The sequence below is a fragment of the Motacilla alba genome, chromosome 22 (genome assembly GCF_015832195.1).
Source record: "Motacilla alba alba isolate MOTALB_02 chromosome 22, Motacilla_alba_V1.0_pri, whole genome shotgun sequence".
Lineage (NCBI taxonomy): Eukaryota > Metazoa > Chordata > Aves > Passeriformes > Motacillidae > Motacilla > Motacilla alba.
The window spans coordinates 657495-681196 of NC_052037.1; the positions used below are offsets into that span (position 1 = coordinate 657495).

At 55.3% G+C, this 23702-nt stretch overlaps 1 protein-coding gene across 5 annotated transcripts; it reads left to right on the plus strand.

The window, feature by feature from the left end:
• The first annotated feature begins 11028 nt into the window (after positions 1-11028).
• Positions 11029-23438, plus strand: SLC25A37 (solute carrier family 25 member 37). 5 transcript variants are annotated; one of them, XM_038160361.1, is made up of 4 exons: positions 11107-11377; positions 19364-19592; positions 21481-21537; positions 22744-23438. In XM_038160361.1, the coding sequence occupies exons 1-4, from the start codon at positions 11177-11179 to the stop codon at positions 23262-23264; spliced, it is 1008 nt and encodes a 335-aa protein (XP_038016289.1). In that variant the 5' UTR covers positions 11107-11176; the 3' UTR covers positions 23265-23438. The 5 variants fall into 5 exon arrangements, with proteins under 5 accessions (XP_038016290.1, XP_038016291.1, XP_038016289.1 ...); XM_038160364.1 differs by having other exon boundaries at positions 22884-23438; XM_038160362.1 differs by lacking the exon at positions 19364-19592 and having other exon boundaries at positions 11029-11377.
• Positions 23439-23702: the final 264 nt, after the last annotated feature.

The following is a 23702-nucleotide window of genomic DNA, read 5'->3' on the forward strand; positions in this document are numbered from 1 at the left end:
GAAAGAGCGCTCCTCGTCCTTTGCTTCGTCCATGTAGGATCCGTGCTGGCCTAAATCCCAAACTAGCCGGGGGGATTTACAGCCCGAAAGCCACGGATTCCTTCAATCAATTTATTAATTAATGTGGTAAAGTGTGAGCAAAGCAGCGCTGGGTACAGCGGGGGAAGTTTTCCCTCCAGCTGCACGCCGATGGTTGGGGCGTACAGATATTTATAGGGGCACACATAAGCTTTTCTCAGCAGTTTCTATTCCCAATCTTCACGGCACAATTCTATACACTATTGTGAGTTAGTTGTTCTCAGGATGTACCCCAGAAAGGAGTATCCCCAGATGGTGGGGTGCGGCTTCCGAAAGAAGAAAGAGGTCTCCCAGCTGGTGCGGTCCAGACTCCAGATGTGGGCCCACCTTTTAATTGCAAAGACTATAAATCTCATAGCAGTGATGTCCAGCTTCCCTTGGTCGAAGCCATCAATCCTTGGGCTGATGTCCATCTTCCTTTCTCAAGCTGCTTTTTACTGTTCTGCTAAGGTGTTGAGATAAGCATCTTTCCTTTACATATATTCTAAACTTATATTTCCAAAGCTCCTTACTACAAGGAATATTCTAAAATTCTACTTCAAAAGGTGATTATTGCAAAGCTGTTTAATGCTGAGCTACGTGCAGAAAGTTCCTGTCCAGCAGCAACATCCTTAAAGCTTTAATTCAGATATTATAAAGGTTAATTGCAAACAAAGGACAGGTTCAAAGGCCTTCTTCCCTGCTTTACTCCCTCAGTTATTGATTAGAATTCATCCTTTAACTGTCCCATGATCAGTTTCCACACAAATCACAATCACAAGCACACACGCTGCCTGTGTGTACCTGACACCAAACACAGCTTTGGATCTCACACTATATATGATATATTTTGAAATACATAAAATCTATAGCCGAAAATGCGTCAATATTTTGAAATAAATTTATAGCTACAAGCGCATTATAAAATAAAAATATATAAAATATATAAAATATATAAAATATATAAAATATATAAAAATATAAAATATATAAAATATAAAATATATAAAATATAAAAATATATAAAATATAAAAATATATAAAATATATAAAATATAAAAATATAAAAATATAAAAATATATAAAAATATATATAATATATAAAATATAGCGGTTTGAAATATATAATTTATACTTATGTGTCAATATTTTGACATATATTAAATTTATAGCGATGAAAGTGTCAATGTTTTCAAATAAACTTACACACGTGTCAATATTTCGGAATAAATTCAATTTCTAGCTGTCACCATGCAAATATTTTAAACATAAATCCAATGGTTGTAGCAGCTGTAATAAATCTCTCAATATTTACCATCTAAAGAATAAATCTATTAATTTGATTTTAAAAAACCACACAAAAACAAACAAACAAACCAAGGAAGGGGAGGAAATTCCATGGGAAGAGGGGAATTCTGCTGCGCTTTGCCACTGAGCGGCAGCACCGCCTGTGCCCGCTCCAGGATCCCTCCCGAGGAATGGGAAAGCTCCTCCTGGCCAGGACGAGTGGAGATAACGGGAATGGAATGGGGATGAGCAGGGAAAGCGGGGCTGGGGGTGGTGATTCCTGCTGACAAAACGGAAACCGTGATCAATACTGAGGCAGTAATTGGTATTTGGAGAGAATAAAATGGTGGAAAGTGAAACGCCAGGGGAGGGACCCGTCCCCCTCTTTCTCTTGCAGGTGTTCAGGACAGGAAGGAGTAAGAGGGAAGTGTTACTGAATTGATCTGGAAAAGGGGGAAAACTGGGGGGGAAGTCAGGAACGTGTTAATTGTACGAGATTCATTGCTTTAGTGTCAGAACACGGCGCTGGCTCGTACAATGTTCGCTTTGGCTCACGTTATACCAGCCTGGTGCGCGTGGGTAACCCACAGGTGAAACAAAGCACACCTGAGGAAGAGGAGAAGCCTTCCTCAGACCACCCCCAAAGCGTGCTGCGACCACCCCAAAGGGATGGCGGCGCACGCGGATGAAGATGAGGATGAGGGTGGAGATAGGATGGTGCCGAATGGAAAACGGGCGATGGTGATGGCACGAGCACAAGGAGGGGAGTTGTAATCTAGCGACCGTGTGCGGGAGGTGGCAGGGTCCCCAAGCCCTCGCCCCCCCTGCCCCGCGGCCATTTCTGCTCACGCGCTGTTATCAGAACCGGGTTATTCCTCATTTTAACCAATTGGACTGCCAGCACCCCGAGAGGATTCAATTCCATCTGCTCTGAACTGCTCCGCTAAAATTGCTGCTGCGTTTCATTCTGCTTGGTTCTTTCATTGCGATTGGAGAACTGGGCAAACGTAACAGGGGGAAATCCATCCCGGGACGGGCTGGAGAGCAGGACTTGGGTGGGAAAATGTCCCCGGGGGAGGGAAGGGAATGAGGGAGGGGAAAAGGAAGAAGGAAAGGGGACAGGAAAAGGGGAGGAATAAGGGAAAGAAAAGGGAATAAGGGAAAGAAAAGAGAATGGAATAAGGGAAACAAAAGGGAATGGAATAAGGGAAAGAAAAGGGAATAAGGGAAAGAAAAGGGAAAGGAAAAGGGGAGGAATAAGGGAAAGAAAAGGGAATAGGGGAAAGGGAAAGGGAAAGGGAAAGGGAAAGGGAAAGGGGAGGAATAAGGAAAGGGGAAAGGAAAAGGGAATGGAATAAGGGAAAGAAAAGGGAATGGAATAAGGAAAGGGGAAAGGAAAGTTGAAAAGAGAAAGGAAAGGGGAATGGAATAAGGAAAATGGAAGAGGAAAGGAAAAAAAATGAAAAAAAGGGGGAACAGAATGAGGAAAGGAAAAAGGAAAGGGGAAAGGAAAAAGGGAAGGAATAGGAAAGGAGAAAGGGAAGGGGAAAGGAGAAAGGGAAGGAATAAGGAAAAGAAAAAAAGTTGAGAAGGAAAAGGGGAAAGGAAAAGGAATAAGGAAAGGGGAAAGGGAAAAGAGAAGGAAAAAGGAAAGGGGAGAGGAATAAGGACGCTATAAGTAATAAGGAAAAGAAAAGGAATGAGGGAAGGAATGAGGGAGGGAGGAAGGGGCGGAAGGGGCGGAAGGAAGGAAGGAAGGAAGGGGGGCGGAAGGAAGGAAGGGGCGGAAGGAAGGAAGGAAGGGGCGGAAGGAAGGAAGGGGCGGAAGGAAGGAAGGGGCGGAAGGAAGGGGCGGAAGGAAGGAAGGGGCGGAAGGAAGGGGCGGAAGGAAGGAAGGGGCGGAAGGAAGGAAGGAAGGGGCGGAAGGAAGGGGCGGAAGGAAGGAAGGAAGGAAGGAAGGAAGGAAGGAAGGAAGGAAGTGCGGAAGGAAGGAAGGAAGTGGCGGAGGAAGGAAGGAAGGAAGGAAGGAAGGAAGGAAGGAAGGAAGGAAGGAAGGAAGGAAGGAAGGAAGGAAGGAAGGAAGGAAGGAAGGAAGGAAGGAAGGAAGGAAGGAAGGAAGGAAGGAAGGAAGGAAGGAAGGAAGGAAGGAAGGAAGGAAGGAAGGAAGGAAGTGGCGGAAGGAAGGAAGGAAGTGGCGGAAGGAAGGAAGGAAGGAAGGAAGGAAGGAAGGAAGTGGCGGAAGGAAGGAAGGAAGGAAGGAAGGAAGGAAGGAAGGAAGGAAGGAAGGAAGGAAGGAAGGAAGGAAGGAAGGAAGGAAGGAAGGAAGGAAGGAAGGAAGGAAGGAAGGAAGGAAGGAAGGAAGGAAGGAAGGAAGGAAGGAAGGAAGGAAGGAAGGAAGGAAGGAAGGAAGAAGCCAAGGGTTTCTCAGTCTCAGTGAGCGCTGCCCAGATGCAGCTGGAGGAGTTTGCCAAGCACCCAACCCCGCTCGGTGCAATTCGGGAGAGCCCGGGGCCAATCCTGCTGGGGAACACCGGGGCGGAGGAGCAGCGTTTGGGGTTTCTCCAAGGAGGAATCACCCCTGGGACACGGCCAGGCCACGGCTGTGCCCCTCAAGGGGTCTCTGTCCCCATCTCAGCCGGCCGCACGCTCAGGGACCCGGGAGCGCCGATGGGAGCGGCCCGGGGGAGGAGGGGGTGCGGCTGGAAGGGTCTCCTGTCAAAGATGGGTTAGAAACTGTTGTAAAATAGCTGATGGATCGTTCAGCACGTGCTGTGAGTTTGGTTATTATATTGTTACAGGGGTTAAAGGGCAGTTGTAAGCAATCCGGTGCTCGGTACCCGAGCACAGCTCAGTAAAGTGCAGCACCCCCAGCGGAACGAGCCGGCCTGGCCAGAGCTGCCATGGGCCGACCCAGCGCCTCAAACCTTCCTGCGAATGAAGGATCCGAGCAGAAACCAACCCAAAGGGACAAAAACAGGATCCAAAGGGGCTCCTGGCCCCCTGAGCCGTGCTGCTCCATCGGGGCCATCGCTGCTGCAGCATCCTCGCCGGGAGCGCTGCTGCTCGGCCCGCGGGGCCCTCGCTTTGGGCCTTGCTCTTTATAATAAAAGCTGAAATCACTTTAGTCTGGGAGCTGCTCTCGTGTTTATCATCTCCCAGCGGGATTTTCCTCCCAGCATTTCTGCGTTTATTCATTTAAATGTTCCCATTTCAAAGCTCCTGAAGCTGCGCTGGCTTTGGGGTGAATAAAGGGGATTTTTTTTTCTGCTTGTGCTGTGGCAGAAGGCTCAGAATGCATCAGAGTCCTCATTCCAGCGTTTTCTCTTCATTATTTTTAATCCCATTTCAAACACGTCTATTTGCCCTGAAGTGGTGAAACCCATCAGAATTAACCAATTTGACCGAGGCCATGTGAGGGGTTGGGGAGAGCAGGATCCTGGAATGGTTTGGGTTGGAAGGAGCTTGAAGCCCATCCAGTTCCAACCCCGACCATTCCCACTGTCCCAGGCTGCTCCCAGCCCTGTCCAGCCTGGCCTTGGGCACTGCCAGGGATCCAGGGGCAGCCCCAGCTCCCTGGGAATTCCATCCCAGCCCCTCAACCCTCCCAGCCAGGACTTCCCAATATCCCATCCATCCATCCCTGCCCTCTGGCACTGGGAAGCCTTTCCATGTGTCCTGTCCCTCCATCCTTTGTCCCAAGTCCCTCTCCAGCTGTCCTGGAGCCCTTTAGATTCTGGGGAACTGCCCCGAAATCTCCCCAGGCCCTTCCCTTCCCTTCCCTTCCCTTCCCTTCCCTTCCCTTCCCTTCCCTTCCCTTCCCTTCCCTTCCCTTCCCTTCCCTTCCCTTCCCTTCCCTTCCCTTCCCTTCCCTTCATCCCCAGCCAGGCTTTTCCCCTCGTTTCTGGCTCGAATGTTGCTGTTTTCTGGAAATGAAGCCGGGACGAACCCGGAGCTCCAGCCCCGCGGCCCCGCAGCCGCCGGTGCCACCGCTCCGCCCCGCAGTCCCCTCCCGCCGCGCCCTGCCATTGTTCCCGCAGGGCTCCGAACCAGAAAGGCGAGTTGGGGAAAAAACCAAAACCAAACCAAAACAACGACTCTGGCGCAGGAAATAATCGCAAAGCAGCTTTAATTCCACACGGCGGGCTCGGCCTCTCCCTGCCCGCCCGGGGAGGGGAATCGGGTCGGGTTATGTGAGCACCGAAAGGAAATCCCGGCAGTCGCACCTGGAGCTCCCTGCCTGCCTCTGGTGCAGCTCCTTTTCCCATCTGGGGGTGGTTTGGGGCTGGAATAACCCCCTGGAGAGCCATCGGGGCTCGGTTCTTTCTGATGTCTTTGCTGGTGACGCTGTGGTGACGTTTCACAGAATCCCTGGGTGACTCGGGCGAAAAGGAGAAAGTTCAGGAACGTGCCGACGGCTGGGAACCATCCTGCTCTGCCTACCCGGTCAAACTGTTTCCTTCTGGTGGGCTCCGCCACTTTTGGGGGCAAAGAACCCCATTAACGCCTGCCCTGAGCTTGTGGCAGGGCAGGAATTCCTTTTCCCGTGATTTTCCAGCACCGATCCCAACACCAGCAGCCACATTCCCGGAGTCAAAGTCAGAGGGGCTGGAGCTCCCTGCCCGGCTCTGGTGCAGCTCCAGCACTGCCCCTTCCCATCTTGGGGTGGTTTGGGGCTGGAATAACCCCCTGGAGAACCATCAGGGCTCAATTCTCAAATCTTCTTTGCTGGTGACTGTCCCCTCCTGCTGTGGTGAGAAAGTTCAGGGGATGTGGTTAAAGCTGGGAACGATCCCGCTCTGCCGCCATTCCAAACAGCAAATCGATTCATTCTGGTGGGCTCCACCACTTTTTTGGGGGGCTAAAAAGTGCATTAATCCCTGAGCTTGTGGCAGAGCAGGAATTCCTGTTTTCTGTGATTTTCCAGCACTGATCCCAGCAGCAGCTCCTCACGGAGGCTTCACACCAGGGCCTGCTGCTCCCAAAGTGGGTCAGGCCACCCCGAAGACAAAACAGAATTGTTTGTTTATATTCCTGGAGTTTGCAAATGCAAAGATAAAAAATAACTGGGACACGTCAGGTTTCGGAGCAGATGAATCTCCCTGGGCTCTCCATTCCCAGGAGAACCCGGGCTGGGCCCTTTTCCAGGGAGCTCCTGAAGCTGGCACTGCCTTGGAGCTCAGGATGGGGCTGGGACAGGGCCCAGACTCGGGGTTAAATTTGTATTTTGGGGCTGGGAAAGAGGTGCAGACTCGGGGTTAAATTTGTATTTTGGGGCTGGACAGGGCCCAGACTCGGGGTTAAATTTGTATTTTGGGGCTGGACAGAGGTGCAGACTCGGGGTTAAATTTGTATTTTGGGGCTGGACAGAGGTGCAGACTCGGGGTTAAATTTGTATTTTGGGGCTGGGAAGGAGGTGCAGACTCAGGGTTAAATTTGTATTTTGGGGCTGGACAGAGGTGCAGACTCGGGGTTAAAGTTGTATTTTGGGGCTGGACAGAGGTGCAGACTCGGGGTTAAATTTGTATTTTGGGGCATTTTGGGTGTTTTTAAGGAAGGATGGGATGTGCTGGGAAGGGGCTGGTCCGTGTCCTGTGGGATGGGGAATTGATTCCCACGTGGAATTTGCCTTTCCTATGAGGATCTGGCACCCAGGCTTGCCAAAAAAAGCTGTGAGGACATAAAATTCCAGTTGTCTGTGCTGCAAATAAAATTAAAATCAAAGCAACCATTTATATTTGCTCTGATCCCTCTTCTAAAGCCTTTATAAAATGCCATAAACCAGGGTCTTTTCCTTTCCACATTAAAAACCTGGAATGGTTTGGGTTGGGACCTTAAAATCATCCAAGGGCAAGGTTCCACTGTCCCAGGGTGCTCCAAGCTGGCCTTGGACACTTCCAGGGATGGAGCAGCCACAGCTCCTCTGGGAATTCCACGCCAGGGAAGAAAACCACTAATATCTGATGCTGAACACACCCATTTTAAATTTTAAATTTTTTTTTAAACAAAATAACTTTGAATTTGCTGCTGCGTGGCTTTGGCAGCTGCCAGGGCAGCCCGTGCTGCTGGTGGGGAGGATAAACCCCTGAGCCAGGTGGTGCTCAGCTGTTAGAGAAGCTGGAGATTTGCAAGGTGACAAAAATGTAAATACAAGCCCCTGGGTCCAGGAGATAAACCCCAGTTTGGGTGCCCACCTCACAGCTGGGCACTGCTGCCTTATCAGCCTGGGCGCAGCTCCTGGGTCTGGCAGCTCCTGCGTGCTGAGGCCTTGGATAAGGAGCTCCAGGTGCTCCTTATCAGCTGGGAGGTGCTGCGGGGGCTCTGGGTGCTGCCCGGGAGCCTCCCCCTGCCTGGGTTCTCCTTTCTCCTGGGGCTCCTGGCCCCGGGCTCCGTTCCTGCTGTCACGCACTGCTGCAGGCTGCAGGGGGGAGCTGCTGCCCAGCCGTGGGGCTGGGGCTGGTTCCCGGGTTTATTTGGCTGCTGGCACAGGGGGAACGAGGGCGACCTTCGGGGATTCTGCTGTGGCTTGCTGGGGTGAGGATCGTGAAGTTGTGGATTCATGGAACGGTTTGGGTTGGAAGGAACTTAGAGCCACCCCTGCCATGGCAGGGACACCTCCCACTGTCCCAGGAGGCTCCAGCCTGGCCTTGGGCACTGCCAGGGACCCAGGGGTAGCCCCAGCTCCCTGGGAATTCCATCCCAGCCCCTCCCCACCCTCCCAGGTAGGAATTCCTTCCCAAAATCCCACCCAACCCTGCTCTCTGGCAGTGGAAGCCATTCCCTGGGCCCTGCCCCTCAGGCCCTCCTGCCCAGCCAGCTCCCAGTGTCCGGGGCTGTTCCTGCAGCACCTGCAGAGGGATGGGAAACCAAAATCCTGGAATGGTTTGGGTGGGAAGGATCCTTAACTCCCATCCAGTGCCACCCCTGCCACAGGACACCTCCCGCTGTCCCAGGTCACTCCGAGCCCATCCAAGGTGGCCCTGGACACTCCCGGGCTGGGGCTGCCGCAGCCCGAAGGTGCTTTCAGCTCTGCCCTTCCCCGAAGGTGCTTTCAGCTCTGCCCTTCCCCGTTTCCCTGCTCCCACGGAGTTTGGGGCTCGTGGAGCACCCAGGGACCGCCGAGGCTGGGGAGCCGCAGGATGGGGAGCAGGGAGCAGAGGCTGGGAAGGGAGGAGCGAGGGAATCCTCGCACAAGCCCGGTCTCAAAGGAAGCTCTGCCAGGGAAGCTGAGCTCCTTTTGTCCAGGGATGGCACAAATCCCCCCCAGAGCCACAGGCTGCTCCTTTTCCTGCTGCTGGCCACAACCTATGCAGACTACGGGAATCTTCGATCAAACTTTAAACATCTTCTAGAAATTGATTTCCCAGACCTGTCTGCCCCATTTCCCTGGCAGAAATCACGGACAATCCCACCCCAGGAACACGGGGAAACCCCTCAGACCGAGCCCCTGCTGTGGCTCCCTGAGCTTTGGAGCAGAAGGATTCTTCATGGCACTGCTCCAGGGTTAAAATACAACCTGGAAGCAGAATTCCAGCCTGACCCAGGTGATTATCAGGGAGCTACACCTGAGAGTGCAGGAGAAAGGGCTCATTAAGGTGACTCCAATTCCCCCTCCCTGCCCTGCCAAAGGCACGGGAAGGAGATTAAAGTTCTTGCTCAGGGAGAGGAAAACCTCGATAAAGCCTGTGGAGCAATCCTGGGAAATGTGTCCCTGCCAGTTTTATTTCCTTGGGTCACAGCAAGGGAAGTTCCTGTGCCTGCTTTGGTCTGGGGATCGTGGTTCTCTGCTGCAGTTACGGGTGTGGACGTGGCTCTCCAGCTTTAAATGTCATTTCATGTGGAAAGCACCGTGCCGAGCCCTGCCAGCGGCACAGGTTTGGTCTCTCTCCAAGGCGATGAAGGTGTGATGATCCCGTGGCTTCTCCCAGAGGGCAAGAAGGGGAGATCTGAGCAATTCCTGGGTTAAATTTTGTGTTCTTGAAGGGCTTTACACGCTCGGCTTTGCACAGGTCTCAGGGATGGGGGGATGGCTGGGACACCCCAGCTGGGACAGCGGCTGGCTGTCACCTCCAGCTCTCCCACATCCTGGAGAAGTGTTTTGCCAAGTGCAGGAAACGCTGCCAGGTCCCCAGAATCAATCAGGAGCGAGTCCCATGCGTGACAATGTCATTTATTGTTATTTTCTGCAGCAGCTCCGTGTTCCCACGGGGAACAGAGACTTTCCAGCACAAACAAGGCAAGGAGGAAGGAGAACAGCTCGTGCTGCCCCCAGCACCTCTGCAGGTACCCAGGATGTGACCTCACCTGGCTTTTCTCACCTCGTGTGTGCTCATTTCCAAACCCAACACTTCATTTTCCTGCTTTTTCCAGGCTCTGAGGGTGGTTTTCCTCCTTCCCAAGGCCCCCACAGCAATAAATTGCCCTGCAGTATCATGGGAATGGTTAACCTTGATTTGAGTTCATGCAACACCTCCTTCCCTGCAAGGTCGAATTCCAAATAATCCTTCGGAGAGGAATGAAATGAAAGTCGGGGCTGCTCCCTGGGCCACAAAGACTTTGCCTCCTCCTCCCGGAGAGCACCAAATTCACCTGGCTTGGGTTGGTTTTGTGGTGGAACGAGGAAATCGTGGGAAAAGATGGAGAAGCATTTTTGGGGAGCAGGGACTCGAGGGGAGCTCGTTACTCCCCCACACAAGGAGCGGGATCTGCAGAGGGACGGGGATGCTGTGCACCCCTCCTCAAAAGAAAGCAAGGGCAGGAGGTTTTCCTAAGCCCTTCCAGGAGGTTTTGTCCCCCACAGCGAGGCACAGCCCAGGCAGGGGAGCACCACAGGAGGGGACAGGGGACTGTGTGCACAGAGACACCCCAGGACTCCCCACAAAACCCCAAAGAAAGCCCGTTCTGGGCGGATCCCCTGGATCAGCAGCGCAGGAGCTGAGCACAGCCCCTCTGGGCTTTGGGGACTATTTGGGGCTGCTTTGGGCACAGTTTAGGGCTGCTTTGGGGACAGTTTGGGGCACAATTTGGGGCTGCTTTGGGGACAGTTTGGGGCACAATTTGGGGCTGCTTTGGGGACAATTTGGGGCTGCTTTGGGGACAGTTTGGGGCACAATTTGGGGCTGCTTTGGGGACAATTTGCGGTCCCTGCAGGGAACACAGCCCCTTTGCCCATGGAATCTCCGTCTCCAGGTCTGACTGCACCTTGCCCTGCTTCACCGGGGGTGACTGCAGGGGGACACGCTGGCACGAGGGTGCCCATGCCGGCACAAGGGCTCAGTGCGAGCTCTGAGCGCGCTCCCGCTGTCCCGGTGTCACCGTGCAGAGGTGACACCCCGGCAGTCCCAGCCGTGCCACCATCCAGCAGCGACTAAAACCCCTCCGACAACAGGCGGGCTGAATCTCCGTTTCCTCGCCCCCAGCTTTCCCCGTGGCACACCCCGCGGGGCTGGCACACCGTTCCTCCCTCAGGCAGCCACAAACGGCCGCCGCCGCCCGGTGGGACACGGCGCCCGCCGCCGCGGTGACAGTTACGGCTCCACCGCCGCGTCCCCCTCAGCGGCGCTGCCACAGCGCACCCGCCCCTCACGGCTACGCCCCGCCCATCCACCACGACGGCCAATCGCAGCCCTCCGCCTCTCTCGCCTCTCACCTTCCATTGGTCAATACTCTTGCCGGTCATTTTCCCGCCCTGCGATGTCACGAATGCGCGCCGCGCTGATTGGTGAGGCCGGGGTGGGCGTGGCGAGCGCGGCTTTAAAGGAGGTTGGGCGGCGCGCGGTCGCGGTGCCCCCCCGGTGCCGCTGTCCCGGCCCGGCCCGCGCCCCGCCGCCGGCGCATGGAGCTGAGCTGCGCCATGGCGGGCAGCGCCGCCGCCCCGCCGGGGCCCGGGCCCCCCGCCGCCGCCGGGGCCGCGCTGAGGGACGGCGAGGACTACGAGAGCCTGCCCAGCGGCGTCGCGCTCGGCACGCACATGGTGGCCGGGGCCGTGGCGGGGATCATGGAGCACACCATCATGTACCCCGTGGACTCGGTCAAGGTGCGCGGGGACAGCTGGGCACGGGGGGCCGGGCGGCCCGGGATGGGCCGGGGGACGCGGGAGGGGCAGCCGCGGGATGCTGCGGGGAGCGGGGCAACGCGCGAGGGGAGCCGGCTGTTCGGGGGACGGCGGTGCGGGCGGTTATTGGGGGGCAGGAACTTGTGGGGTGCAGGGATGGGAGAGTGAGCGGTGTGAGAGCGTTATTGGGGGCAGGAACTTGTGGGGTGCAGGGATAGGAGAGTGAGAGGTGAGAGAGCGTTATTGGGGGACAGGAACTTGTGGGGTGCAGGGATGGGAGAGTGAGCGGTGTGAGAGCGTTATTGGGGGACAGGAACTTGTGGGGTGCAGGGATAGGAGAGTGAGCGGTGTGAGAGCGTTATTGGGGGGCAGGAACTTGTGGGGTGCAGGGAGAGGGAAGAAGGAGAGGTGTGCGAGGGGTTTTGGGGTGCAGGAACTTTTAGGGTGCACGGAGAGGGGAGTGTGAGAGCTGTGCAAGCGTTACTGGGGTGCAAGAAGTGCCGAGGGTGCGAGGTTTCTTTGGGGTGCAAGAGGGGAGTGTGCAAGCGGATATTGGGGTGCAAGGGAGGGGGAGTGTGAGAGGTGTGCAAGAGGTTATTGGGGTGCAGGAACTTCTGGGGTGCAAGGGAGGGGGAGTGTGAGAGGTGTCCAAGCGGTTATTGGGGTGCAAGGTTTCTTTGGGTTCAAGAGGGGAGTGTGCAAGCCGTTATTGGGGTGCAAGGGGGGCTGTAAGAGGTGTGCAAGGGATTATTGGGGTGCAAGGAGGAGAGAGAACAGAATGGTGTGCAAAGAGGTTTTGGGGTGCAAGAAGAGGGGAGGTGTCAAGGGTGTGCAAGGAGCTGTTGGGGTGCAGAGGGAAGTGTGTGAGGAGTCGTTGGGGTGAAAGGAGTGCAGGGCGTTCAAGGGGTGTTGGGGTCCAAGGGACGTGTAAGAGTTTTCGAGGTGCCAGAGAGGAAAATCTGCAAGAAATTGGGGTACAAGGGGGGGAGAGCGTGGAGGGGGGATGTTGGGGTGCAGGAAAGGTGGGGATGCGTAAGGAATGTTGGGATGCAGACAGGCGAAGTGCCCATGGAATGTTGGGATGCAGACAGGCAAGGTGTCCATGGAATGTTGGGGTGCAGATGGGCAGAGTGTCCATGGAATGTTGGGGTGCACGTGTGGGAAGGTGTCCATGGAATGTTGGGATGCAGACAGGCGAAGTGTCCATGGAATGTTGGGATGCAGACAGGCAAGGTGTCCATGGAATGTTGGGGTGCAGATGGGCAGAGTGTCCATGGAATGTTGGGGTGCACGTGTGGGAAAGTGTCCATGGAATGTTGGGGTGCAGATGGGCAGAGTGTCCATGGAATGTTGGGGTGCAGGTGGGCAGAGTGTCCATGGGATGTTGGGGTGCACATGTGGGAAAGTGTCCATGGAATGTTGAGGTGCGCGAGGTTCCTGGCACAGGGAAGGTGCCGGGCAGGTCCCCGAGGTGTCACCCCCAAATCCCCGCTGGCTTTGGGGCTGTCCTGCGGCCGCTGGTGCAGAGGTGACCCCCGGTGCTGCTCCCTGACTGGGAGATGGCAGCCCGGTGCCCCCGGTGCCCTGCTGGCATCCCCGGAGCTGCGGTCAGGAGCTCCCTGGGCGGCTTCTCCCTCCCGGAGCTCTGCAGATCCCGGCTCGGGGGGAAGAGCCGCCGGGATGGCTGAGCGGCTTGGCTGGGCTCAGGGCGTTTGAAGAGGAGCTGCCCGGTGGGTTTTGGAGCTGATGATGCTCGAGCACACTCAGGGAAGGCTTCCCAGTGTCTCCAGAGTGTGGGAATCGTCCTGAAGGATGATTCCTCGCCGGTTTGCTGCCGTGGGGCCTTCAAAAGGAGAGGGAAAGCTGGGAAAAGCCGAGCTCCCTCGATGCTGGCGTGGATGAATCACGAGATGTTGCAATCCCTTCTCGTCCAGGGCTCCCTGAAAGAGTAGAAAGGGCAGAGGAGAGGAAATGCCTTGGCTTTTGCAGCTCCTGCCAGTGTTCCGAGCGCTCGAAGGAAATGTTCCCGGGTTTTGTGCCCTCTGTGCCCTCTGGCTCCGTCCCTGCCGCACCTGGCTCGCAGATGTGGGGTGTCCCCGTGGCTGTGGGGCCGGTGCCCACCCTGTGCCGCCGGCTGCTGGCACAAACAGATGAGGTGCTTTGCGCCCGGTCACGGCCGGGGCAGCTCCTGGGTGTTGTCCCTCCGGAATTGTGCAGCGCTCTCCTCGGCGGGGAGAGCGGAGCCAGAAATGAAAGCGGTGCCCGGCTTCCTGGAGTGGGAGGCGCTCTGGAGGAAAGGCTCCTGAGCTGGGACTGCCGGGGCTGTGCCTCGGGCTGGGGCGATCCCGGCAGCGGATCAATCGCCCCGGCTGCTGCGGGAGAACGCCGCTGGAGCCCGGCCGGGGGCCCTCGGTGTGCCGGGGCAGAGCGAAATCCCGCTGGGATCACTCGCCGCTGCTCCTCCTGCCTGCTGGGCAAAGCTGACAGCTGCCCCAGTAGGGAGTTTGATCCCTAAGAGCTCGCTTTCCTGTGTGTGTAATCCAGTAAAAGCTTTGGCTGTCTGGTGGCAGAGGGGCCACGCTCCTGCAGAAGAGGAGCAAAGCTTTTCCTCGGTGGGACTCCTGGGGCAGGGTCCAGGCTGGAGGAGGTCGGGTTTTCCTGCAGGTGCAGAAGGGGCACCTGGGCAGCTCCTGCTCGGAGGTTCCTCCTGTCTGCCTTCCAGCGAGTCATTTCCTCCCAAAGAGAAACTGAAAATGTCGTAATTTGGGGAATTGTTTGCTGCAGACACTTGCACAACACCTGAGCTTGGTGGGGTCACAGAATCCAGGAACGGTTTGGGTGGGAAGGGACCATAAAATCCCCCGGGGCCACCCCAGGGCAGGGACACCTCCCACTGTCCCAGGGTGCTCCAACCTGCTGCAGCTGCTCTGGGAATTCCATCCCTCCTTCCTCCCTCACAGGAAAGAATTCCTTCCCAACATCCAGTTTAAATCTACGCTCTTTTCCTCCCTGTTATTTTCCAGTGTTGAATAATAAATAATGATTTCATTTTTTTTACCATTAGGCAAAGCCCCCTTGAGCTGCAGCCTCACCTGCACTTTCCCTCTGCCTCTCCCCCTCAGCTCGGGTTGTTTGGACACCCTGGGCTGGGTTTTTGCTGGTGCTGAGGGTGTTCCTCACACTTCTCAGGCTTGTTTTTGTTTGTGGCTGCTGCTGGGAGCCCTGATCCATCCCCAGATGATCTGGAGGGATCAGTGTGTCAAGGACTCCCGACGGCAGCAGAAAAGGAGTTTCTGGAGGGCTCCCCTGGAGCCTCCTCCTCCTGCCCTGATCCATTTGGGGATTTTCCTGCTGGAGCTGGTTTCCCAAAGGCTGTAAAAACAATGGATGGGCTCCCCTTGGGGATGTGAGGAACAGTTTTGCTCCCCTGGGGAGTAATTAATTGCTGGGAGGAGAAACTGGAGGTGTGCAGGGCTGGCACCTCCCCTCTGGCAGAGGGTGCCAGGGGCTCTGGGGACCAAAAAAATCCTTTTCCATGAAAACCTGGACTGCCTTTGGTCACAAAGTTCCTGGAAGCCCAGCAGAACATCTGAGGGAGGCAGGACTGTGGATTCTCTGGGGTTTGGTGGTGGGAGATTCTGCATCCCCCCATTTCCAGCTGCTCCAGGAGGAGCAGTTCCTCATATTCCAGCTGAGGGGGAGTTTTGGGATGTTGGGAATTCCTGGATACCCTGCTGGACTGACCCTCTGCTCCCCTCCCGTGGGTGTGCTCCTCATGTGGGGGCTGTTCCAGTGAATCCTCCAAAACTGGGATCAGAGCCTGAGCCTGGCTCGTGCCTTGTCCTGTTCCAGTGAATCCCCCCAAAACTGGGATCAGAGCTTGAGCCTGGCTCGTGCCTTGTCCTGTTCCAGCTGAACTTCCCCAAAACTGGGATCAGAGCTTGAGCCTGGCTCGTGCCTTGTCCTGTTCCAGTGAATCCCCCCAAAACTGGGATCAGAGCCTGAGCCTGGCTCGTGCCTTGTCCTGTTCCAGTGAATCCCCCCAAAACTGGGATCAGAGCTTGAGCCTGGCTCGTGCCTTGTCCTGTTCCAGCTGAACTCCCCCAAAACTGGGTTCAGAGCTTGAGCCTGGCTCGTGCCTTGTCCTGTTCCAGTGAATCCCCCAAAACTGGGATCAGAGCCTGAGCCTGGCTCGTGCCTTGTCCTGTTCCAGTGAACTCCCCCAAAACTGGGATCAGAGCTTGAGCTTGGCTCGTGCCTTGTCCTGTTCCAGTGAATCCCCCAAAACTGGGATCAGAGCCTGAGCCTGGCTCGTGCCTTGCCCAGCTGGCAGGATCTGCTGGATCCCTGCAGAAATGCTGCCGATTTCCTGCTGAAAGCATTTTGTGTTCCCTTTGTGCACCTCTGTCACGTGAACCCGGGAAAAGCAGGTTGTGCTCAGAGAAAATGAATAAAGAAACCCCAAACAAAAGGCAAACGAGGTCTGAGGGTGTTTGTAGGGTGTCAAGGCAGTGACCCTCTGCCAGGATGTGCAAAACAGAGACCTGGAAAAATAATTCTGGCTGAAAACCAACCAGAAACCAGCGCTGGAGGAGTGCTGGGGCTCATCCCAAAGTGCATCCAGCAGGACAGAGCTCTTCCCCGGGAGCAGGGAACTGCCTCAACCTGACCCTGGCGCTTGTGGTGGGGTTTTTTTCTGCCCAGGCTGCAGCCAGGACAAGCAGGGCGCTCGCGGCTGGCCCTGCACCGCTGCCTTATGCAATGGGGATTAATTGGAGTAGGTGGAGAAGAATTTCTTGGCTGCTTATCAGGGGTGAGGCTCCAGGAGCTGCTTGGTGGCTTCAGATAGGTGAGAGGAGCTGGGGGCGCTGCCCAGCTCGGGGAAATCATCTCCTCAAGCCCTGATAAACTTCAGCTCCCTCCCTCAGAGCTGCTCCCAGCTCCAGGCCTCTGGCTCGGCAGCAGCCACCCGGGAGATCCTGGATTTGGTTATTGCCTGGGCTGTTCGTTCCCCAAAATCCTGATTTTGGTTATTCCTTGCACTGTTTGTTCTCCTAAATCTGGATTTGGTTATTCCTCGGGCTGTTGTCCTCCTAAATCCTGATTTGGGTTATTCCTCTGGCTGTATGTTCTAAGCATGGATTTTGGTTATTCCTTGGCCTGTTTGTCCTGTTAAACCCAGGTTTTCATTATTCCTCTGACTGTTTGTTCCCCTAAATCTGGTTTTGGTTATTCCTCAGGCTGCTTGTCCTTCTAGCCCCAGGTTTTGGTTACCCCTCTGGCTGTTTGTCCTCCTAAATGCAGGTTTTGGTTATTCCTTGGGCTGTTTGTTCTCCAAAATCCAGGGTTTGGTTATTCCTTGGGCAGTTTGTCCTGTTAAACCCAGGTTTTGGTTATTCCTTGGGCAGTTTGTCCTGTTAAACCCAGGTTTTGGTTATTCCTTGGGCAGTTTGTCCTGTTAAACCCAGGTTTTAGTTATTCCTTGGGTAGTTTGTCCTGTTAAACCCAGGTTTTAGTTATTCCTTGGATTGTTTTTCTTGATTTTGGTTATTCTTTGGGTAGTTTGTCCTCTTGAGTCCTGCTTTTGGCTACTCCTTGGGTTGCTGAATCCTGGTTTTACTGCTCCTTGGCTGTTAGTCCTGTTGAGCCTGGGTTTTGGTTATTCCTTGGTCAGCTAGTCCTGGTTTTATCTCCTCCTTGGGCTGTTAGTCCTGTTTTACCCAGGTTTTGGTTATTCCTTGGGCTGTTAGTCCTGCTCAACCTGGGTTTTGGTTATTCCCTGGGCAGTTAGTCCTGGTTTTATCTGCTCCCTGTGCTGTTAGTCCTGCTCAACCTGGGTTTTGGTTATTCCTTGGGCAGTTAGTCCTGGTTTTATCTGCTCCTTGTGCTGTTAGTCCTGTTCTACCCACAAGTGATGGGTGGCTGATGCAAACTGCAGCCTGTGTGGGCTCCTCTGGGCTGTGGGGTGAGTTTTCAGAGCAGCTCAGATACACAAAAATAAAAAGAAATCTTATTTCTCCGTTCTCATGTGAGAGCTGTACCCACCTTACATCCCTTTGCCATGAAAAGCTGCCCTGTTCCTGCCCAAGCTGGAGCAGCAGGGTGTCTGTAAATTGATTTTTCTGGGGTGTGTGTGGCCCTGACAGCTACGGGAGATTCTGTTCCTTCATGGGAACTGCTGGGGTGAAAGTGGAGAAAACTGGATCATCAGCAATGGCTTGCTTGGCTTTACTTCCCAAAAGCACATTGGTCCTGCACGTAAATGTCACACTGGGATGAGACTGGGATTTTCTCCAGGGCATCCTGAGATCCTGAGCAGCCTCCATAGGATGGGAAGGTGCAGAGACCATGAGGGGTTGCATGGAAAGCTGGATATAAAACCTGCTTTTAAATTCTGAGCTCATTCAGTGCATTGCTGCCCCCACCCAGGGGATTTTCCTGAGTTTTTGGGTTTGTTTGGAGTTCCCAGGGAATGTGGTGCTGTGGAACAGGGAGCTTTGCACAAGGCTGCCAAATTCCCTGGTGGAGGGTGATGCCTTTCATGAGCACCAGTCTGAAATTCCAGCCAAATTTTGAGGGTTTTTAAAGTGTATTTACTACAAATTCCATAATTTGGTTGGCCTAGACTTGAGTAAACCCAGCTTGGTTTTGTTATTTTGGGTGAAAGTCCTGAACCGAGCTCTGGTCTCTTCCTTGGGCTCACAGAGGGGGTGTGGAAGTGTTTTGGGATGTGAGGGCTCCGAGGTTCAAACCTTAAAGGTTTTTATGGAAGGCCGAGCTGCTGCGTGGCCTCCTGGCTAATTAATGAAGGGCTTGACGAGCTGGAGGGGATCCTGCTGAGGTGGGAATCCTTGTGCAGCTCTCCAGCCTGTCCTTGGAGAAGCAGGAATTGCAGAGGCTGCTGAGCGCCCCTCGCCCGGGGCCCAGGCCTTCCCAGTGCTGGTGCCACGGGCTGGAATTGCAGAGGCACGGAATTCCTGAGGTCGGAAGAGCTTTCCAAGGCCATCCAGTCCTGCTGTGGCCCGTCCCCACCTTGTCCCCAGCCCAGGGCACTGAGTGCCACGTCCAGGCCTTCCTTGGCCACCTCCAGGTCGGTGACTCCATGGCCCGTCTCGGATTTTAACCTTTTCCACAGGGAAGACAGGAAGGATCTGTGGGCATTTTGCTGTTCAGGATTTCCTGGCATGGCTGTGGAGGTTTGAGGCTTTTACCCAGTGCCGATTGGGATCCTGGGACCCCTCACGTGTTGTCATTGTCACCTTTGAGCCCTGCTGTCTGCGGAGCCCTGGAAGGAGCTCCAAGGAATTTTCCTGAGGGAAGGTTGTGTAATGAAGTGGTGGCAGTGAGCTTTGGAGGTTTGGATGCCAGGAGCAGGTTTGGGTGCCAGGAGCTCAGCTGGCTTAAAATCTGTGCGAGAAAAAAACCCCGAGGGACAGAAATGCAGCTGGAATTCCCTGCCAGGCCCTCGGGGGAGAAAACCACTGGGAGCTGAGGGGAAAACTGGCACAAGAAACCTCCCAGAGCCCCTGGGGGACGCTGGCTCTGCATTTGCTCCTTTTCAGGGAATTCCTGCCTGTTCCCAGGTTTCCCAGCTCACCCTTCTAGGAACTGTCCCAAGCTGCTGGGCAGCTGCGGGAGGGACAAGCTGGGGCAGAGTCAGGGTGTTGAAAGCAGGAGAAAATTACAACCTTCCCTGGATTTCTTCACCCAGCCTTTGGAGCAGCCTCATCCCTTGGGCTTTCCATGGACAAAGCAGAGCAGAGGTTGTGCTTCCCTCCAGGAGCAGCCTGAGTGTCACGGTGGGAGTGTGGGCTCCATCCAGCAGGATAAGTAAAAAATTAGGATAAATAAGGGGCATCCAGGGGTTGAAGTGATCCCTCGGTGATCTCGGGATTCTGGTGGCTCTGAACCCTGGGGCTGTTGCATGGGGTGGGTAACCAAGGCCTCTCCCGGGTTGCTTTGTTGCAGACACGGATGCAGAGCCTGCAGCCAGACCCCAAAGCCCAGTACAGGGGCGTGTACGAAGCTCTCAAGAAGATGGTGCTGACCGAGGGCTTTTGGAGGCCTTTACGTGGGATTGATGTCACCATGCTGGGGGCTGGTCCTGCCCACGCCTTGTACTTCGCCTGCTACGAGAAAATGAAAAAGTCTCTCAGTGATGTTTTCCAGCCAGGAGGAAACAGCCACTTGGCCAATGGTATTTTTGGGGTTTGCCCTAAAAAAAAACAAACCCATTTGTGGTTATCAACCTATCCCTTGCTTGCTTTTCACTCAGCCTAGTGCCCCTCCCCATCTAAATTCTTATTTCATCTCAAATTTTTCCAGCACAAATCATCAATTTAGTGGGCAAAAGGTGTTCGGGTGCAGCTGTGCTGTTCCTATATTGCCATGGAATCCTTAAAGTTGGGAAAGATCTTCAGGATCGAGTCCCACCTTTGAAGGTATCACCTAAAGGTGTGATCTTACGCTGAAGGCGTCACCTCAGCCTCTGGAGGTTAGAGTTCAGGTGTCCCTGGGAGCACAGTGCCCTCCATCTTCTGTGTGCTTTAATTTTTAGCAGGAACATTTCACTTTTAAACCCAGCAGAAAGCCTGGAATTGAGCAGCCAAGGCTTTACCAAAGGGTTTGTGCTGGAGATTCCCGTGATTTTGCTGGGATGTGCTGGTGGGAATCTGCCATGGGGTCAGTGAAGGGAATAAAATCCCTTCTCCTCGCTGCTCTTTGCTGGGAACACATTCCTGTGTTTGCCTTTCAAGTAGCTACAGGCCTGTGGTGCCAGCAGGAAAATCAGAGCCGTGGCTTCATGAGCAATGACCAAAAGTCATTTGGGCAAGAGGGAATTGGAGGTGAGAGCCGACATCAAAGGGAAGGAGTGGCTGCAGAGCCTCATCCCAGAGCTGAGCACGGGATGGGTCAGGGCCGGCCGGGTTTGGCACAGCCTGGGCACTGAGGCTGGGAAAGCAGGCTGAGTAAAGGGATGAAATTCCCCAATTAGGGATGCGCTGAGGGAGGGTAAACATTGCTCACGGCTCGCTCAGGCGCCACGGGTGTCTGGGCCGGACGGATCCTTGGGAATGGTTGTTGGGAAGAGCGAAGGTGGGGGCTGGGAGTGGATCTGGGCTTCTCTCAGGATGGGGTTTGTGCCCTGGGAATCTGTGCTGTGGCCCTGGGTGGCGGGACCTGGGTGCTCCTGCAGCATGGATGGGATCCACCATGGACGGATTCCCCCTGGATGGGAGCCCCCCATGGATGGAGCCCCCCTGGATGGGATTCCCATGGATGGAGTTCCCCAATGGATGGATTCCCCATTGATAGGAGCCCCGCCCTGGATGGGATCCCCATGGATGAAGCCCCCCCCCGGATGGGATTCCCATGGATGGATTCTCCCATGGATGTGATCCCCATGGATGGGATCCGCCATGGATGGATTCTCCCATGGATAGGAGCCCCTCATGGATAGGAGCCCCTCATGGATAGGAGCCCCCCTGGGTGGGATCTCCATGGATGTATTCCCATGGAAGGGGTTCCCATGGGTGGGATCCCCCAGGGGCATGATTCCCACAGATTGGATTCCCACAGATCCCCCTGGATGGATTCCCCATGGATAGGATCCCCTGTGAGTGGGATTGCCATGGATGGTTTCCCATGGATGGATTCCCATGGATGGGATCTCTTGGATGGATTCCCATGGATGGGATCCCCCTGGATGGATCCCCCTGGATGGATTCCCATGGATGGGATCCCCTGGGTGGATTCCCATGGATGGATCCCCATGGATGGGATCCCCCTGCATGGATTCCAATGGATGGATTCCCATGGATGAGATCCCATGGGATGGATTCCTATGGATGGGATCCTCTGGATGGATCCCCATGGATGGGATCCCCTGGGTGGATTCCAGTGGATGGGGTCCCCTGGGTGGATTCCCATGGATGGGATCCCCTGGGTGGATTCCCATGGATGGGATCCCCTGGGTGGATCCCCTGGGTGGATTCCCATGGATGGGATCCCCTGGGTGGATCCCCGGATGGCAGCCATGCCTTTTGAGCCAGGGTTTGTTCTCTCAGGGCTGCTCTTCCTTGCAGGCATCGCTGGGAGTGTGGCCACGCTGCTCCACGACGCCGTGATGAATCCTGCTGAAGGTAATCCCGGCACTCTGGGGAGGGCTGCTCCCCCTGGGACACCCCGGGCCCTCAGTGCCCCTGCCCAGTGAATCCAGGCACAAATCCCTCCTGGCTCTTCTCCCTCGTGGCAAGAGGAGGAAGAAATCCAGGGCTGCCCCCAGCTGGGAGACCTCCAAACGCAGGGACCTCATTGCTCTGTCCCGTGGGAGGAGAGGGAGAGCAGCCAGGAGGGATTTATCCCTGGATCTCTGTGGTGCATTGGGACTTGCCAGGGGACGTGTCCCCTTTACTGGTGCCACCTTTGCTGTCACCACTCTGCTGCTCCTTGGGGCAGTGACTCTGGTTTTCCTGGAGCTCTGGACTAGCCAAGCTGAGCTCAGGTTGTTGGATGAGCCCATGGAGGGACTGTGAGATTCCTGGGGAGGTGGAGAGGCAGGAGAAGGCCTCGGGAAAATGAGGATTCGCAGGAAGATGCAGCTCCAGTGACAATGCTGCCACCTGCCAGCTCCTCAGCGTCACTGGGTTTGCTCCTGAGTGGGCCCAGAGCTGGGAATCTCTGAAGGAGAAACCTCCAGTGTATCAAATCCTTCTAATCACACCCTCATTAATCAGTTAAATTAATTGGCCTCGCAAGGCAGTGGAAGTCACTCAGCCAGTGAGGCTGGAGGGGGCGTGGGACACCCCGGGTGATGCTCAGGTGTGACTTCACCTTCCCACCCTCGTCACTGCCGGGTGCTCCTGCATCCCCAGCCAGGGTCCTGAGCAGCCTGGCTTCATGGGGAGAGCTGAGGGTCAGTAATTAACCCTGGGGAGAGGGCTTCATTAGAGCTGGTGGGTCATTAATTAACCCTGAGGAGTTCATATAGAACCAAAGAGTCATTAATTAACCGTGAGGAGAGGGGTTCATTAGAACTAAAGGGTCATTAATTAAGCCTGAGGAGAGGGGTTCATTAGAACTAAAGGATCATTAATTAACCGTGAGGAGAGGGGTTCATTAGAACTAAAGGATCATTAATTAACCGTGAGGAGAGGGGTTCATTAGAACTAAAGGATCATTAATTAACCGTGAGGAGAGGGGTTCATTAGGAAGTGAGCTCTGAGCTGTCCCGACACTGGGCAGCTCAGGGGGTTTGGTTGGCTGGGGAAGGGGAGCTCGGGGCTGTGCCAGGCAGGCCTGAGCCCGCAGCTGAGCAGTGTCCCTGTCCCCACGCTGTCCCCGAGCAGTGGTGAAGCAGCGGCTGCAGATGTTCAACTCGCCGTACACGTCGGTGCTGGGCTGCGTGCGGGCGGTGCACAGGACTGAGGGCTTTGGAGCCTTCTACCGCAGCTACACCACGCAGCTGACCATGAACGTGCCCTTCCAGGCCATCCACTTCATCACCTACGAGCTCATGCAGGAGCACCTGAACCCCCAGCGCCAGTACCACCCCCAGTCCCACATCGTGGCCGGCGCCGTGGCCGGAGCCGTGGCCGCCGCCGCCACCACGCCCCTGGACGTGTGCAAGACGCTGCTCAACACGCAGGAGAACACGGCCCTGAGCTCCCTCAAGATCAGGGGGCACCTGTCGGGCATGGCCAACGCCTTCAGCACCGTTTACCAGCTGGGAGGGGTTCCCGGCTTCTTCAAGGGCGTCCAGGCTCGGGTCATTTACCAGATGCCCTCCACGGCCATCGCCTGGTCCGTGTATGAGTTCTTCAAGTACGTCCTCACCAAGCGCGCGCTGGAGAAGAAGCCGGCCTCGTGAGAAGGGAGCGCCAGTGTCCCTGGGCCTCCTCCCAGGCAGCCCCGCTGGAATTCTGCTGCATTCGCATCTCCACATCCCCCCGGTGCTCGGTCACTGCGTGCCCCAGGGATTCTGGGGATTCCGGGTCACTGAGTCCCTGTCACCGAGTGTCCCCAGGGATTCCTGGTCACTGCGTGCCCCAGGGATTCTGGGGATTCCTGGTTACTGAGTGAGTCCCTGTCACTGAGTGCCTCAGGGATTCTGGGGATTCCTAGTCACTGGGTGTCCCCAGGGATTCCCATGGAGCTCCTCCAGGATTCCCAGTCACTAGGTGTCCTCAGGGATTCCTGGTCACTCAGTGTCCCTAGGGATTCCCGTGGTGCTCCCCCAGGATTCCTGGTCACTGGGTGTCCCCAGGGATTCCCGTGGAGCTCCTCCAGGATTCCCAGTCACTGTGTG